The sequence below is a fragment of the Callorhinus ursinus genome, unplaced genomic scaffold, assembly GCF_003265705.2.
Source record: "Callorhinus ursinus isolate GAN/ISIS: 27379988/994484 unplaced genomic scaffold, GSC_fseal_2.0 scaffold8, whole genome shotgun sequence".
Lineage (NCBI taxonomy): Eukaryota > Metazoa > Chordata > Mammalia > Carnivora > Otariidae > Callorhinus > Callorhinus ursinus.
Genome location: NW_027397070.1, coordinates 22,731,956 through 22,747,134, shown reverse-complemented (window position 1 = coordinate 22,747,134; position 15,179 = coordinate 22,731,956). Strand labels below are relative to the sequence as shown.

The window sequence follows — 15,179 nt, the reverse complement described above, 5'->3', positions numbered from 1 at the left end:
ACTATGAAACCTTAACAATATAAAGATATTATCAGTATTTGTGACTATTGAATCAAGAATTTATTTCGGTGAAGGGTGGGTTGGAGAGTCAGCTATTTTTTTATTATTATTATGGATACAATCAGTGGCCCCAACACCCTTGATTAAACAATGAATGGCTGGAGATAGATACAGACGTAGATAAGGCTGTTTCTGTATTCCTAATCAGTGTTTCTGGAAGTGTGGCTGTTAGATATCTATGGGGACCTTGTGATCTTTACAGGAAGCTTATGAAGACAATGCTATTTTTTTCACTGTTGTATTTGTGGTGATGGTGCAAAGCACTGGTGGATAAAACAGGCAGCACCTTAGCACAAAACAATGCTGTGGCACCGGATTATACTATCAGTCTGCATTCTTCGCTACTTTCTTCACTCACATGAACTCACAGTAAAAAACAAACAAAAGCAATGTCACTAAGAATATCTTCAATAAATCAGTACAAATGATCACATTTGAACATCTTCAAACGTGAGTGCTCTATTTTTAATACTCTGTGGGACAAGATAAAGAAGTTCTGTAAAGCATTGCCGCTAACTTCCTAAAGTGTAGAGTTTGTCTCAAGGTAAAGGACTTGTGTGATTGAGTTTTGTACTGAACTTGCCACTTTTTTTCATAGAACATAAAAGGGTGACTGTTCTACAAACTACGGTTATTCATACTTGGGTATTTGGCAAACAGTTTCTTAAAAATCAGTGAAGTGAACCTGCATTTCCAAAGAAAACGCCTTACCCATATTTGTTACTAATGATATAATTCAGTTTTAAGAGAAAAATTAGAATTTTGGAAAATCTTCCCACATAAGCATGATGGTTTCCCAGCACGTAAAGACTCTTCTGAAGAGATCGGCAGTGAGATTCATAGATTTGCTCTTCTTTTTGATATTATGTAATGAAATGTGTGAATATTTGGAAGATCTGCATAACATTTTTTTACTCAATTATATTTTGTTTTGGAAAACAGTTTTCTGACAAAACTGATTAAAAATGTTCTTTGTGTTAAGCTATCAATTTATTAATATAATTTTAAATGAATTGATAATACATAGTTTAACATTGCCTCAGTTTTAATTTCTAATACAATAATTATGAATAGATACAATCAATCTAAATAAACAAAAGTTATTTGGGGTCCCTTGTAATTTTTAAGAGTATAAAGGCATTTTAAAACCAGAAGGTTGATAACTGCCGGTTTGCATCGTAGTTTTTCCTCTCCCTGTTTTTCTCTCTTTTCTGTTTCTGCCTTTGTCTTCCTCTCTGTGTTTCTGTTATACACATTCACACACACACACTCTCTCTTGCTTTCTCTATCCCCTATTCCTGGATGATTTCTAATACTGTACCAGTATAGCCCAAATTAATCATTGTACCTTAATAACATTTTTAATATCTGAAAGGGTTAGGTCATTTCCAAAATTGTTTTTATCTTGAACTTCCTTTTTATTATCTGAAATATATATTATTCAAAACAATTTTGTATTATAGTGGGCACCTAGGTGGCTCAGTCGGTTAAGCAGCTGCCTTCAGCTCAGGTCATGATCCCAGGGTCCTGGGATCGAGCCCCATGCTGGGTTCCCTGCTCAGCGGGGAGTCTGTTTCTCCCTCTCCCTCTGCCTGCCACTCTGCCTGCCACTCTGCCTACTTGTGCTCTCTCCCTGTGAAATAAATAAATCTTAAAAAAAAAAAAATTTTGTACCATATAATTTTATATTATATTATGATAGTAAAAAAAACCCTTGGTATCTTAATTGGAATTGTGTTTTATTTATCTCAGATTATATCCTAGAAATAATGATTATCATAGAATTATCATCTGTCTATACAAGAACAGAAAATCAGAGCCCTTGTTACACATTGTCTTTTTATGAGCATTTTAGGAACCAGCTTATAAACGGCTTGAAGTCATGAGTCTTGCCATTTACTTTTGTGTGTATTCCATACACATAGAAGATGTTGAATAAATATTTGATATTTACTTTTGTGAATTACTCAGTTTTTATAAATCTCTAAGTAACATTTTCATTTCATTCACAATTAAGGACAGACATGATTATATTCATACCGATAGTTTAATGGTTGGAGAACTTTTAAAAGATTCTTTTAATGTCATTATATTATAAATTTTAATTAACATTATATGAAAGTAGCATAGATAATGGCAGTATTATAGGATTTCACCTTTGAAGACTTAGTCTTTGGTTGCGTTTTTCCATGTTTCTTCTTATATGTTTGACCAAGGATTTCTGTCAGCCATTTCTCAACCTAAAAATAAAAACAAAAATAAATATTCTATCCAGCAGGGACAAGGAGAGAAGTAAAACCAAATCCTCTTGACTTCCTACTTTGTATCACTTTACAGTACCATTATGTGGCTTTTGTTCAGGTTTTATAAACTAAGATACACAAATTGGAGTTGAATGCCAGTCTTTATTGCTAGCCAAAACTAAGTCTGTTGTACACAGCTGTGTTTAAGTGAATGTTACTGTTTATAATGAAATGTTTTAGTTATTCAAAGTGTTTTGGCAGTTAAATAGAAATGCTCTCTTTGGAAAAGTTTGCACATTTTTTGAAAATAATTATTGATATAAAGTGAATTCTAATTATCAAAACAGACAAGTCATTTGTAGACTTATTAGAGTAAAGCCATAAAATAAGAAAACACTTGTAACAGCCAGGTATATATGATTACACATAATCTCAATAAGCCATTAGACTAACCTGCTTAAATTATCCAAATCAAACAGGAAATTTAAAATAAAATAATGAAAACATGTCTGAAAAGACCTTATAAGAGTCTACCTGTACTAAATAAAGAGTACTTTAGGAGAGTTTGAAAAATATGAAAGAAAAATTCTCAACAAAAAGAGAAACTAATCCATATTTCCAACATATTACATATATTTAACTCTAATTCCCTTTATTTTGTCTTTATATTGCCCCCCTGCACTGATTAAGCTCTTCATGAATTATATACAATTGAATTAGAATTACATACACTATCCAATAATGACATTGCATTCAAATTTTTATAATTCAATTGTGCATATAAATTTAATTTTTTTTCTGATAACTTGCTAGGAATGGCATATAGCATCTCCAAAAGCAAACTCTTCAAATGAGTAATGGCTATTTGATTTTTCTTTGAGAAAACCAACCTAAAGTAACCATCTTTGTTGATGCTTGCTCAGATCAGGTGGACCAAAACAGCAGGAAGTGCCTCTGACAGATTCCAAGACTCAAGTGTCTTCAATGAGACTTTGAGGATTACAAACATTCAGCGACACCAAGGAGGCCGGTATTACTGTAAAGCAGAGAATGGCTTGGGGTCCCCAGCGATAAAGTCAATCAGAGTGGATGTGTACTGTAAGTAACTTTCCCAGAAAACTATGGTTAAGTCTCCTATGGCTTTCTGTCCTACAGCTTGAGGTCTGTTTTTTTGTCCATTGAGAAAAACTATGATTTGTTCCAAAACATAGCATTCTGTTTCACTAAGGATAAAAGGTATATAAGATAACTATAGCTCATGTACTATACTTACTGAAGAAAAGAGTCTCCATTAGGAATTTTCATAATTTTTATGAGAAAGTATTACATTTTCATCATAGAACATTAAAGAACCAGAGTAACAAAAAGACAATAAATATTACTGATAATCCCACCAATGATCTTTAGCGTTTGAATGTATATACTTCCTATCTTTATATAGAAGTATATAAATGCGTTTTTATAACTGCATAGGAAAATATTATGCGATACATACTGTAACTTGCTTTGTTAACTTTACCTCTGGGTGAATTCAGTTGTTCTTGTTTTTGTAAAGGAACACCATGTACGCGGTACTATTTGAATTGGCTTGTGAATGACCAAAATCTCTAGGTAGAGCCTGTTTTTGATCCACCTGTGTTGAAAGTAATCAGTACCTTGGGCAATGCTGTGCCACCCAGGAAGTGTTTGTTGATTTATTTTGATTCTTAGTCTCATTTTTCCACTTTTTGCTGTTAGCAAATATACTTAAAATTTTCTTGGTCTCCTTACCTTCTTCCCCACCAAAACAGATCAAGGACCTACATTCAGTTTGTTCTTTTGCATGGTTTAACCCATCATTCCACTATCTTTTTATGAGAACTTGCATTTTTTAAACTCTCTATCATTAGAATAAAAAGATTTTTTTTTTCTCTCCTCAAAGTAATTCAGACATAAGTAACAAGTGAGGAGTTCCTGTTTTTCTACCTATCTCTTATTGTGTCCCTTTCCTTTGTTTTGCAATGTGGGACAAGTGTTGCATAGTTAGGAAGGTGACTGGAATTAAACATGATCTATTTATTGCACTGTTTGTTGAATCTCATTCAGTTATTCAGGTGACTGGGAAGTGGGTGGCAGGGCTACATTTGTGGTTTATCTTGCACTCGGATGCTTGTTCCTTTCCTGGAAAGGATGAGAGAGAAGGCCTGTCCCAATCATTGTAGCATCTTCTAGCCCTTAGGCATCCCTTGGTATAACTCAGGCACATGCATCCCACGTGCTACTCTCAGGGCACACAGGTTGGCCTTACCCATACACTGCCTCACCACAGTATAGCCTCTGGCCCTTCTCCTGATCACATAGTTCCAGTTATGTATACTTAACAACAACAACAACATTAGTTTTGTTCATATATAATTTTTTAAAGTTTTTATTTAAATTCCAGTTAGTTAACATACAGTGTTATATTAGTTCCAGGTGTACGGCATAGTGATTCAACACTTCCATATAACACCCGGTGCTCATCACAAGTGCCCTCCTTAATCCCCATTGCCGATTTAATCCCCCCACCTGCCTCCCTTCTGGTAACTATCAGTCTGTTCTCTATAGTTGAGAGCCTGTTTCTTGGTTTGCCTCACTTTTTTCCCTTTGCTTATTTGTTTTGTTTCTTAAATTCCACATACGGTATTTGTCTTTCTCTGACTTATTTCGCTAGCATAATACTCTCTAGTTCCATCCATGTCATTGCAAATGGCAAGATTTCATTAAAAATTATATATGAACAGCCACCCTGGGAAACAGTATGGCTGTTCATATATAATTTTTAACTAAACTAAATTTAATTTAAATGAATTACACACTTCTATGATATAACTTTCTAGAAAACATACCTGTGCCTTTTTGGTGTTGTTATTATAGCTTTGGTCATGAAGTTTTAAAGATTTTTTTAATTAATTCATTTGAGAGAGAGCACACAAACAGTGGGGATCCCAGTCAGAGGGAGAGGGAGACGGAGACTCCCCACTGATTGTGCGACTCAATCCCAGGACCCCAGGATCATGATCTGAGCCGAAGGCAGATGCTTCACCGACTGAGCCACCCAGGCGCTCCTTGGTCATGAATTTTAATATTTAAAACGTTCTGAAAATTGAATGAGTGTATTTGCTACTTGCTTTGTTGGGTTTTATTGGTAAATTTTTTCAGCAAAACCTGATGTGAACTAGTTTGGTGGCAACATCTGATTTAAAATTACTCAAATAGAAAAATAGAAAAGGGGTACCTGGGTGGCTCAGCTGTTAAGCGTCTGCCTTCGGCTCAGGTCATGATCCCAGGGTCCTGGGATCGAGCCCCACATCAGGCTCCTGGGATCGAGCCCCACATCAGGCTCCCTGCTTGGCGGGAAGCCTGCTTCTCCCTCTCCCACTCCCCCTGCTTGTGTTCCCTCTCTCGCTGTGTCTCTTTGTGAAATAAATAAATAAAATCTTTAAAAAAAATAGAAAAGACTTTATGCTCTTTCTTTACCCTACTTTGTTTGAATAATCATATGTTTTGCTCAGGAAATAATGTATCTGATTATACAGTATTGTCACAGAGCCTGCTGAGTATGTTGTGTAACACATGGTATATCTACTGTATTACCTTTTGAAAATCGAAATATTCTGAAAAACATTCCCCAAAAGTTTTGAATAAGAGATTGTGATTTTCACTGCCACCACAAGAGGTTTGATAATAATTTATATATATAATTATAATAATTAAACATATTACTGGGTTAAAAATCAAATACAAAAGAGGAAATTATATTTTTTAAGGACTTAAAACAATACTTTTTTTCTCCTCTTACTACAAAGCCATTTCAGTACTATTCTGCATTATACCCACCCTTTTCTATCTGTTCATGTCTCTTGCTGTCCAGACTCAGTTGTGCCTCACTGTTTTAGTTTACAGTGCACACTTTGGTAGAAATGTTAGCACAGCTCCCCTCAGTGCTCCAAAGCCCTGTTAGTCTTTTAAGACTCAGGTCACCTTCCAAGCAGCCAGGACCCAGATCTCCTTCCACATTTCACACAATTCTATGCCTAACCACCTCCTTTTCCCTGCCAGCTTCCCAGTCAATCCCTACAGAAGACTAGAATTTTTTTTTTTTAATATGAGATGTTGAACTGGAAAGACTTTGAAATAAGAAACTTGGAATCATCAAAAACGAGAAGCAACATACTGTAGTTAAATCAGGGTTATTAAGTCAAAGTTTACATATTCAACATGGTCCCTTCTCACATTTGGTTCTGAAAATGCCTTCCTGGCAGAATACTGGAGAATTCCTGTCCAGGAAAACCGATAAACTCTGGAGGAAAGGCTGTGGATCCTGACAAGTATGGGACTTGGTGACAATAGTCCAGCTAATACACTTACAAATGAAGCCTACTACTGATCAACAAAACTACCAATATGCTCTTTCATAATTGACTCTTTAACAGGAATATACCATATACCCCCAAATTTGAGACAATCTTCTAACAAAAAAGAAATAAACCAAGAAAAAGAAATAGGAAAAAGAATTCAGGAAACAAGGATAATTCAGGGGGCCAAAATACAAAATAAAATACAATTCATTGATTATTTTAATTGGTATTCTCAGAAAAAAAAGAAAATATTGCATGTATGTAACAAGAACAGGAAAACTAAAAACAAAGAATTTTTAGAAAAAAATCAGAACTCTTGGAATATTAAAAATGATAGCATAAAAATCAACAGAAGTTATGAAAGATAACTTTGAAATCTTACAGAGAGTAAAACAAAATTTAATAATCAAATGGATAGAACAAGAAAGAGAAGATAAGAAAATGAAAGAATTAGTCCAGCTGATCTAACATTTGAATAAAAATTCCAAACAGAGAAAATAGAGGTGAAGAAATTATTTTTTAAAAAATTAAGAAAATTTGCCATCATAGTTGGACATGTGTTTTCAATTACTATGTGTCTAGTACAATGCAATAAACAAGATCCACACCAAAACACATCAATATGCAATTCAGAACACTAGGAGAAAAGTGATCTTAAAAATTTCCAAGGAGTTTTTTTTTTCCAAAATGGTCACATGTAATGAATTAGGAATTAATATGGCACAGGTCTTCTCAATAGGAATCAGGAAACTAGAATACAACTGAGTAAAGCTTTTGAAATTTGGAAGGAAAGTTATTTCCAAACTAGAATTTTTCACACAGCCAGTCATTGTGTTTTTCTTTTTTTCAAATATCAAAGAAGATCCTTTTTAGAAGAAGACATTTTTAGACCTATAAAATTTCCAATTTTTTTTCGCCTTGTTCCCTCTCTCAGGACACTACTTTTATATGTTGAACCAAAACTAGAAATTAAATCAAAAAAGAGGAAGAGATGTAATAATAACAACAATAAAAAAGGAGATTTGTATAGGAGAATATAGAAGGGAATCCCAGGATGATGATGAAGCAAGACACCGTGATGATAGCTGTGCATTGTGTCTCAAGGACAACCAAGACTGACTGAAACTGAAGAGGCTCCGTGAAGGATGTTTTCATGAAGCAGATGCAGCTGGTGGGTTGCCTGGTTTTAGAGAAGAACTTTATGCTTTTCATGGAAAGCTTAATAATGTGGTGATGATAGATGCATACACAATTGAGAAAACAAAATACAGACGTTATTAACACAAGACAAATTATGAAATGAAATGTAATTGGAATATATTACAAGGTTCAACTGTAAAGAATACTTGCATCGTCATCAACAGCAACAGCACTTAACCAAAAGTATGATATAAGGAAGATGGGAGAGAGTTAGTATAGAAGGGTTAGTATAGTTTGTAAAGGCTTATCTTGAACAGGAAAAAATCAATAAGACAATATGAAAATGAAAAGAAAAACAGTCTATAAGTTGCCATTAAACATTTAGGAATGTGAAGGCAAAACCAAGACCGGTTAAGAACTGAATTAGAAAAGGTTGCCTCTGGGTATTAGAAATACTTGAGGTTGTGTTTTATTTGGTTTTCTAAACTGTGTGCATGTATAATTTATTTTTTTAATTCATAAAATATAGATTTGAAGATTTTGCCTTGAGGTCCTTGTTAATAAGCCCTTATAAGTCAAAACTGATTTCATTCCAAATTGTATCAGATTATTGTCTTCTAAAACTTAAGACTAGATTTATATTCACATTTTTCTTGAATTCTTCATAAGAATTGGTATTCCTTGATATTTGACATCAAATAAAATTGGCTGAAAAGATATCTCTTACAAGCAAAAGATAGGCAATAACAAGGGACATTAGTGCCACATTCTAACTAATTTTACCCCAGAACTTGATAGGATTAAACTCAGGTTAATCTTCCCTACCATTTATTTGCACATGGTTTAGGATGAAACTTAATAAGTTTTGACTCTTCATTCAACAAATATTTAAGTGGCTATTCAAAATATGATTCCCTTAAATTTTGTGAGGCTACAAAGGAATTATCACATAATTTGTACCTACATTGAGTTTAAACTGCTTAAGGAGACAACATAAAATATATAATTCATTTAAATGGAATACAAATGTTAAGCAATAGGATAAATAACATAAATTATACTACACAACATGAATGATGTGTCAAATGGCACAGAAAATGTAGTGCTGGGAGTGAGAGGGTCCTGTGGACTCCTACCATAAAAGAAGTGGGGTTTACATTGTAGTTTGAAGGATGAGATTTTAGAGAAAATTCCTCGTGACATTTCTACATGTCTTTTGGCAGTTTTTGTTCTGAACTCCCTTTCCAAGGATGTTTGTGTAGGAACAGCCTCTGATATTCGAGATGGTGTCTGTCTCAGGGCAGACGGCAATTTGTTTCCTCACCAGCATAATAAAGGTAATGTCTATCTCAGGAGCAAAGATTGGGCAGGTTTGCTAGCAGGAGCTTTTAAGACTGGGAGTTTCCTAGGCTCAGGATTCCTTAGCTGTGTCACAAACTGTATGTGCAGCATTCATCTGGGCTGCCCCCAGATCGCCCCCCTGGAAATTGAGGGAGGAGGAGAACCTATGAAAACATGAGGCTCCTCTATCCATTGGAGGCATGAGTAATAAAGTCCTTTGTCTCTGACTCAGAAGTCTCATTTCTTTGGTGAGCATCCATGAAACGGTGACAGGCTAACATGTTAGCCAGCAAACTAGGGAAAATACCAGATTCTTAAGAGTCTTGACACAGAGTTTAAACAAGTAGAGGGGAAGGCCAGAGGTAATCCATAGTGAGTGAGCATTTTGATTAAAGGCATAGAAGAGGATTAAGTGAACTGTATTTGCAACGGGACGGTGGGGGGGATACTGACTAAAATAGGGGGATTAGAGGAGGAATAAGGGCTTAATTTAAAAGCTGGGCTGCCAGATCGTGTTGAAATCTTACTGCCAGTGTTTTCAGACCAAATGAATGATTCTCTGCCATGTATGCTAAGATTTAAAGAAATTATCATTTTAGGACTTCAGAATTACTGATGAGAGTCAGCATTCCTAATACCAACACTGCTTCATTTGTCCTAAGAAGCGACGACCACTCGTTAAGAGCCCCAAGATTCATTTTTGGAGAAGGAGTATAGTAATTTATTTTTATAGAATTTTATATGTATGTATAAATATATATACACTATATGTAATATATATAATAATATATATACAATATACATAATTTACATAAATTATTACACTTCTCCTCCAGAAATTATATAAATTATTTGACATATATGTGAATATAAATATATAAATTTATATATATAAATATATATAAAGCAGGCTCACGGAAGTTTGAAGTTTTCATACTGGAATGTTTTTGTTACCTTGAGATTCTTGAGGGCATTTAAACAATTTTCTGAGAATGTGCTCCCCTAATTCTTTTACTTATTCTTAGCCATGACTATATTGCTCACAGGGTAATAGAGGTCATACAACTTTAAAGGTTAGGGTTTGATTAAAGATGATTTTTAATTCAAAAAGAAATTAGATTCAGAGGCATTAGCTTAATAAGTTTTCATGTGTGCAGACACTGTTCACACATGAGACAAATCTTTTTCAATATCCATTAAACATTTTATAAGCCTTCTTATTTCTGAAACATATTCCCCACTTTAATTTCACTTAGATAGATTGCTGCATTTCATTACATTCAAACCAAGCAGTGATTTTTTTTTTTAATCCTTGTCTGTTAGATTTATTTATTACATTTTTACCTGATAAATTAGTGGGAAATTAAGATGACACGTTACCGATTTATTCCCCAAATACAATTTACCTGTGATAGAAAGAAGAATTATAAACTATAGAGTTAAAAATTTTTGACAATGAGTTGTTTCAGTTTACTTTTATTGGACCCATCAACATGACTGCTGGATAACAAAGTTTAGAAAAAGGGCTAGAATGACAAATGGGAATTCTGGTATAAAAGCAAGCCCTGCAAGAAAACTAATGCCTGAAGTCAATCTCATTAAGCATGATTTTCTTATTCACCACCCCTCCTCCCAAAACCGCAGCCTTGGGTTTGGAAGGGCTTAATAGTGTTTGATGTGGTAATTACAATGCTTATTAAAAATGGGTTACTGTCATGACAATTACGCTATTAATAAATTTCAAGACAGAATTTTGCAATATGATATATGATATATATAATAATGTATATATTATATATGGTGCAGATGAAGAATACTTGCCCCATGAGCAAATATCAGAGTTATTTGCTCATGGGGCACATGACCAATCACATCCAAATGTGAATTCTTACTAATAAAATCGTTTGCTTTGGTTTCTTAAAAAATTTAAAACAATAATATTTTACTCTTTTGACTATATCTTGTGGTCAAATCTTTTTTAAACAGATATTTGAAAATTGACATTCTGTTAACATTATTTGTACAGCTGATCATATTGTAAAACTAAAGGCAGAATCATATATTTATTCCTATTTAATTTCATTTTATTTTTACTTGTGCAGAAATATTTTAAGATTTTAAAATCTATTTATTGTAGAATTTCATTTCCTATTTATTCATTTCATTTTTTGGTATTTTCCTGTTTTACTTAAAAATATTATTGCTTCTTGGGGCACCTGGATGGCTCAGTCATTAAGTGTCTGCCTTCGGCTCAGGTCATGATCCCAGGGTCCTGGGATCAGGCCCCACATCGGGCTCCCTGCTCAGAGGGAAGCCTGTTTCTGTTTCTCCCTCTCCCTCTCCCCCTGCTTGTGATCCTGCTCTCACTGTGTCTCTCTCTGTCAAATAAAAAAATAAAATCTTTAAAAATATATATATTATTGCTTCTTATATTTCATCTAATTCACTGTTAAACATATTCCCTGGGGGCAACACCAAGCTCAGACCACTTTAATATGCTACAAACACATCCCTAAATTTCAGGCTATTAATCATGACCTGTAGTAGACTCTTTCTTCCAATGTTTATTTCCTTAATACACAGATAAACTCTATTTCTCAGTCTTGGTTCATCTAGTTGTGGTCATGACACTAATTTTGGTCAGTGGCGTAAGGGAAGAAGTGATATATGCCACATTCCAGCTGAGTGCCTGAAACATCTCATGTAATTCTTCACACATTGTCTTGATTTATGCATCTTTGCATACAGAAGCTCCAGTAAAGTTCTGAGGATCCTGTGGTTTTTTTGGAGCCACATGATGGAAGAATGTTGAATCTCAGGGTCACCATTTAGAGGACAGCTACCCAGGAGACCAATTAGTGTAGGAACAATTGAATTGGAATTTTCGTGAGAGGAAATTGTTTTGTTTTGTGTTAAGCCACTGAGGTTTTAAGGGTATCTGTTATACTTGTCCTAATTGTCGGCTTCTTTGTTACTATTTCTATTCTCCATTTCTACAATGTATTCATGAAATTATAGAGCATCTTGAAAAATAGATGGGTCAATTTATTTTTTTCAGCACATCTGAATGGTTTAGGGGTAAGTACACTTTAACAAAAACAAACTTGTACAAGAGAAGAAATCCATTTATTGAATATATGCACAAAATGAGCATATTGGAAATACAGAAATTTAGGAATAGGAAAATTACTGATTTCTCAGATTTTAATTTTACTATCTGTACCCCCAGTCTAGGAGATACTCCTGCTCTGAGACCTCTCCCCCTCGGAACTCTATGTTAATGAATTCTGAAGCTGATCCATTTTCTAGTTTCTCAGTTCTCCCCTTCTTTTGTGAAACAAGGGGTAGGACTATGTCTCAGTGGAAGAATATAACACCAGTATGCCAATTTTATTCTGTGTTGAATTCTCAGTGTTTATAATATCTTGCTCAAATGCTGTCCTAAAAAAAAGTATCCAATTTTTATTTGTCTAAAGTTACTACAACTGAAGTATAAAGAAGTGGTTATTGTTTCCTTAAGAAAGCCAGTTTAGGGGTGCCTGAGTGGATCAGTCAGTTGAGTCCAGCCCTTGGTTTCGGCTCAGGTCATGATCTCCAGGTCATGAGATTGAGCCCCGCAAGGGGCTCTGCATTTTTTAGCAGGAAGTCTGCTGGGGATTCTCTCTCTCTCTTTATGCTTCCCGCCTCCCCCCCCACCCCCCCACCCCGCGCTCACATGGTTGCACACTCTTTCTCTCTAAAAGAAGAAAAAAACAAAACAAGCTGTTTCACTGTCCCAGAATTCCTCAGGAAAATTAAATTCTAATTCCTCACGGTTGTCACTAGCTTAATAATGCACTCTTTATGTTTATTTCCCTCACTTTTCCAATAACCTACTGGTGTTTCTGGGAACACTTTCAAATGCGCTGCTTGCGCTTGAGTGTTTGTCTCAGAGTTTGCCTTTGGGGAAACTCAGAAGGCACATCAATAAAGAAAGGGTGTTTAACTTGTAATAATGATACATTATTCCAGAATGTTAACAGGTGGATTTTAGCTTTAAGAGCAAGCAACACATCTGACTTGATTTGTATTTTAATAAACTTTATCAGAAGTTACTTTGCACAGAGTATTAAAATATTGATTACCACATATTTTGACTGACTTATCTAATTTGCAATATCATTTTCTATATAATCATTAAGCATCTTTTAAACAATAATTTCAACAGAAATTTCAAGGTAATTTTTTAAATTTCATCTCTGGAGAAGAGCAAGTCTTGAATTCATTTTTTATTCTCTTCTAACAATGAGTTTCATGTACAGTCATCAAATTTAGTGGAACAGATTCTGTAGCATGTCCTTGGTTCTGTAGAAGACTTAGCTTTTCTTAGTTCCCCATAAACATTACCTATTTCATACCTGGTCACTGATTCTTATTCAGAGAACATAATGGAAGAGTTGCTATTAAATCAATGTACTCCTATTTTTATCAAGCTGCTTATGATCTATTCACTACTGATCGAACATATCCTTTTAAGAAATAATCATGGAGGAACTACTGGAATCTTTCCCTCATTCCATGGGCACACAATCAGAAGAGCTTCCAGCAGCTTTCTCTCAGTTGCTCTGCACCTGTTCCTACTGCCTGTAGGTTGTTGTGCTTATTCAACCTGATTCTGAAAATCCCAAATGTTCTGTTAGCCTTCTGAATTGGAGGTCCCAGAAGGCCTTTTCCAATTAGAGTCTGTCAGTTTGCAATGTTAATTGAGGACTCACTATTACAAAACATTCTACTAGAAACTATGCTGAGAAATAAAATTACAATGCCTTTGCCCTAAAGGAGTTTATAATTAGTTGGAGATTTTAAAAAATAGACATAGGGGCACCTGGGTGGCTCAGTCATTAAGTGTCTGCCTTTAGCTCAGGTCATGGTCCTGGGGTCCTGGGATCGAGCGCCACATTGGGCTCCCTGCTCTGCAGGAAGCCTGCTTCTCCCTCTCCCACTCCCCTTGCTTGTGTTCCCTCCCTCTCTCGCTGTGTATCTCTCTGTCAAATAAATAAATAAAATCTTTAAAAAAATAAATAAATAATAGACCTAAAAAAGAACTTGGTTAAGAAATAAACTGATGAGTAAAATTAGTATGCATGTTAAAAATACTAAAACAAAAGTGATACAAAATGTGATATTATTAGAAAGTACTTCCACTAAATATATTAAAGTAAAAAATACAGATATAACTACTATATGAATGTACATTTAATTTCTAGGTTGTTAGTTTTATAAAAACTATCAATTCTTGAACAAACTTATTAACTGAAAAGTAGCAGTTTTTCACAAAAGTTGATGACTGCTTAGGCAAAAAAAGTTTGCAACTAATTTCAGTAAAGGTTCTCTCTCATAACTAAAAATTACTTATAGGGACGTCTGGGTGGCTCACTGGATTAAGCGTCTGCCTTCGGCTCAGGTCATGATCCCGGGGTCCTGGGTTCCTGCCCCACTTTGGGCTCCTGGCTCAGGGGGGAGCCTGCTTCTCCCTCTCCCACTGTTCCTTCCCCCACTCATGCATGCTCTCTCTCAAATAAGTAAATAAATAAAATCTTAAAAAATAAAAATTACTTACAACTTTTATCTGTCGTATTAAAGTGGTAAATCCATTGATTAAACCAAGCAAAAAGCCCCTTAAAGAAACAGACCATTGGCTATGTGAGATTCTTTAGTCAAAGTTTAATGGCAGGCAGATGCTCCTGCTGAGTCAGCCAGAGAATTGGTGTTGGCATTCAGTGTTGTGATTTCTAGTCAGTTCATGAAGTGTCTCAATCTAGGTTTTTCCCTGAGGGCAAAGTCTGCTACTGTCAACTCTGTATTACATACATATTTCATTAAAAAAAAAGAAAAAAGAAAGGAGAACTGATACAATTTTTACAAATACAGTGAGTTAATAAAATGATTTGGATCTGAAAAATATGTAAGAAGATGTTTAATTAGATTGATTTCACATGTTTTTAAATCTAGCAAATTCTGAGTCTCAATGAAAGGA

At 34.7% G+C, this 15,179-nt stretch overlaps 1 protein-coding gene across 3 annotated transcripts in view; it reads left to right on the top strand.

Moving 5' to 3' along the window:
• MDGA2 (MAM domain containing glycosylphosphatidylinositol anchor 2) overlaps positions 1–15,179 on the top strand; it is a 799,761-nt gene that overhangs the window by 424,243 nt on the left and 360,339 nt on the right. For all 3 annotated transcript variants that reach the window (XM_073895162.1, XM_073895160.1, XM_073895161.1), the window contains one exon: positions 3,227–3,401. In XM_073895162.1, the coding sequence (XP_073751263.1) occupies positions 3,227–3,401 (175 nt within the window). The remainder of the gene's footprint in view (positions 1–3,226; positions 3,402–15,179) is intronic.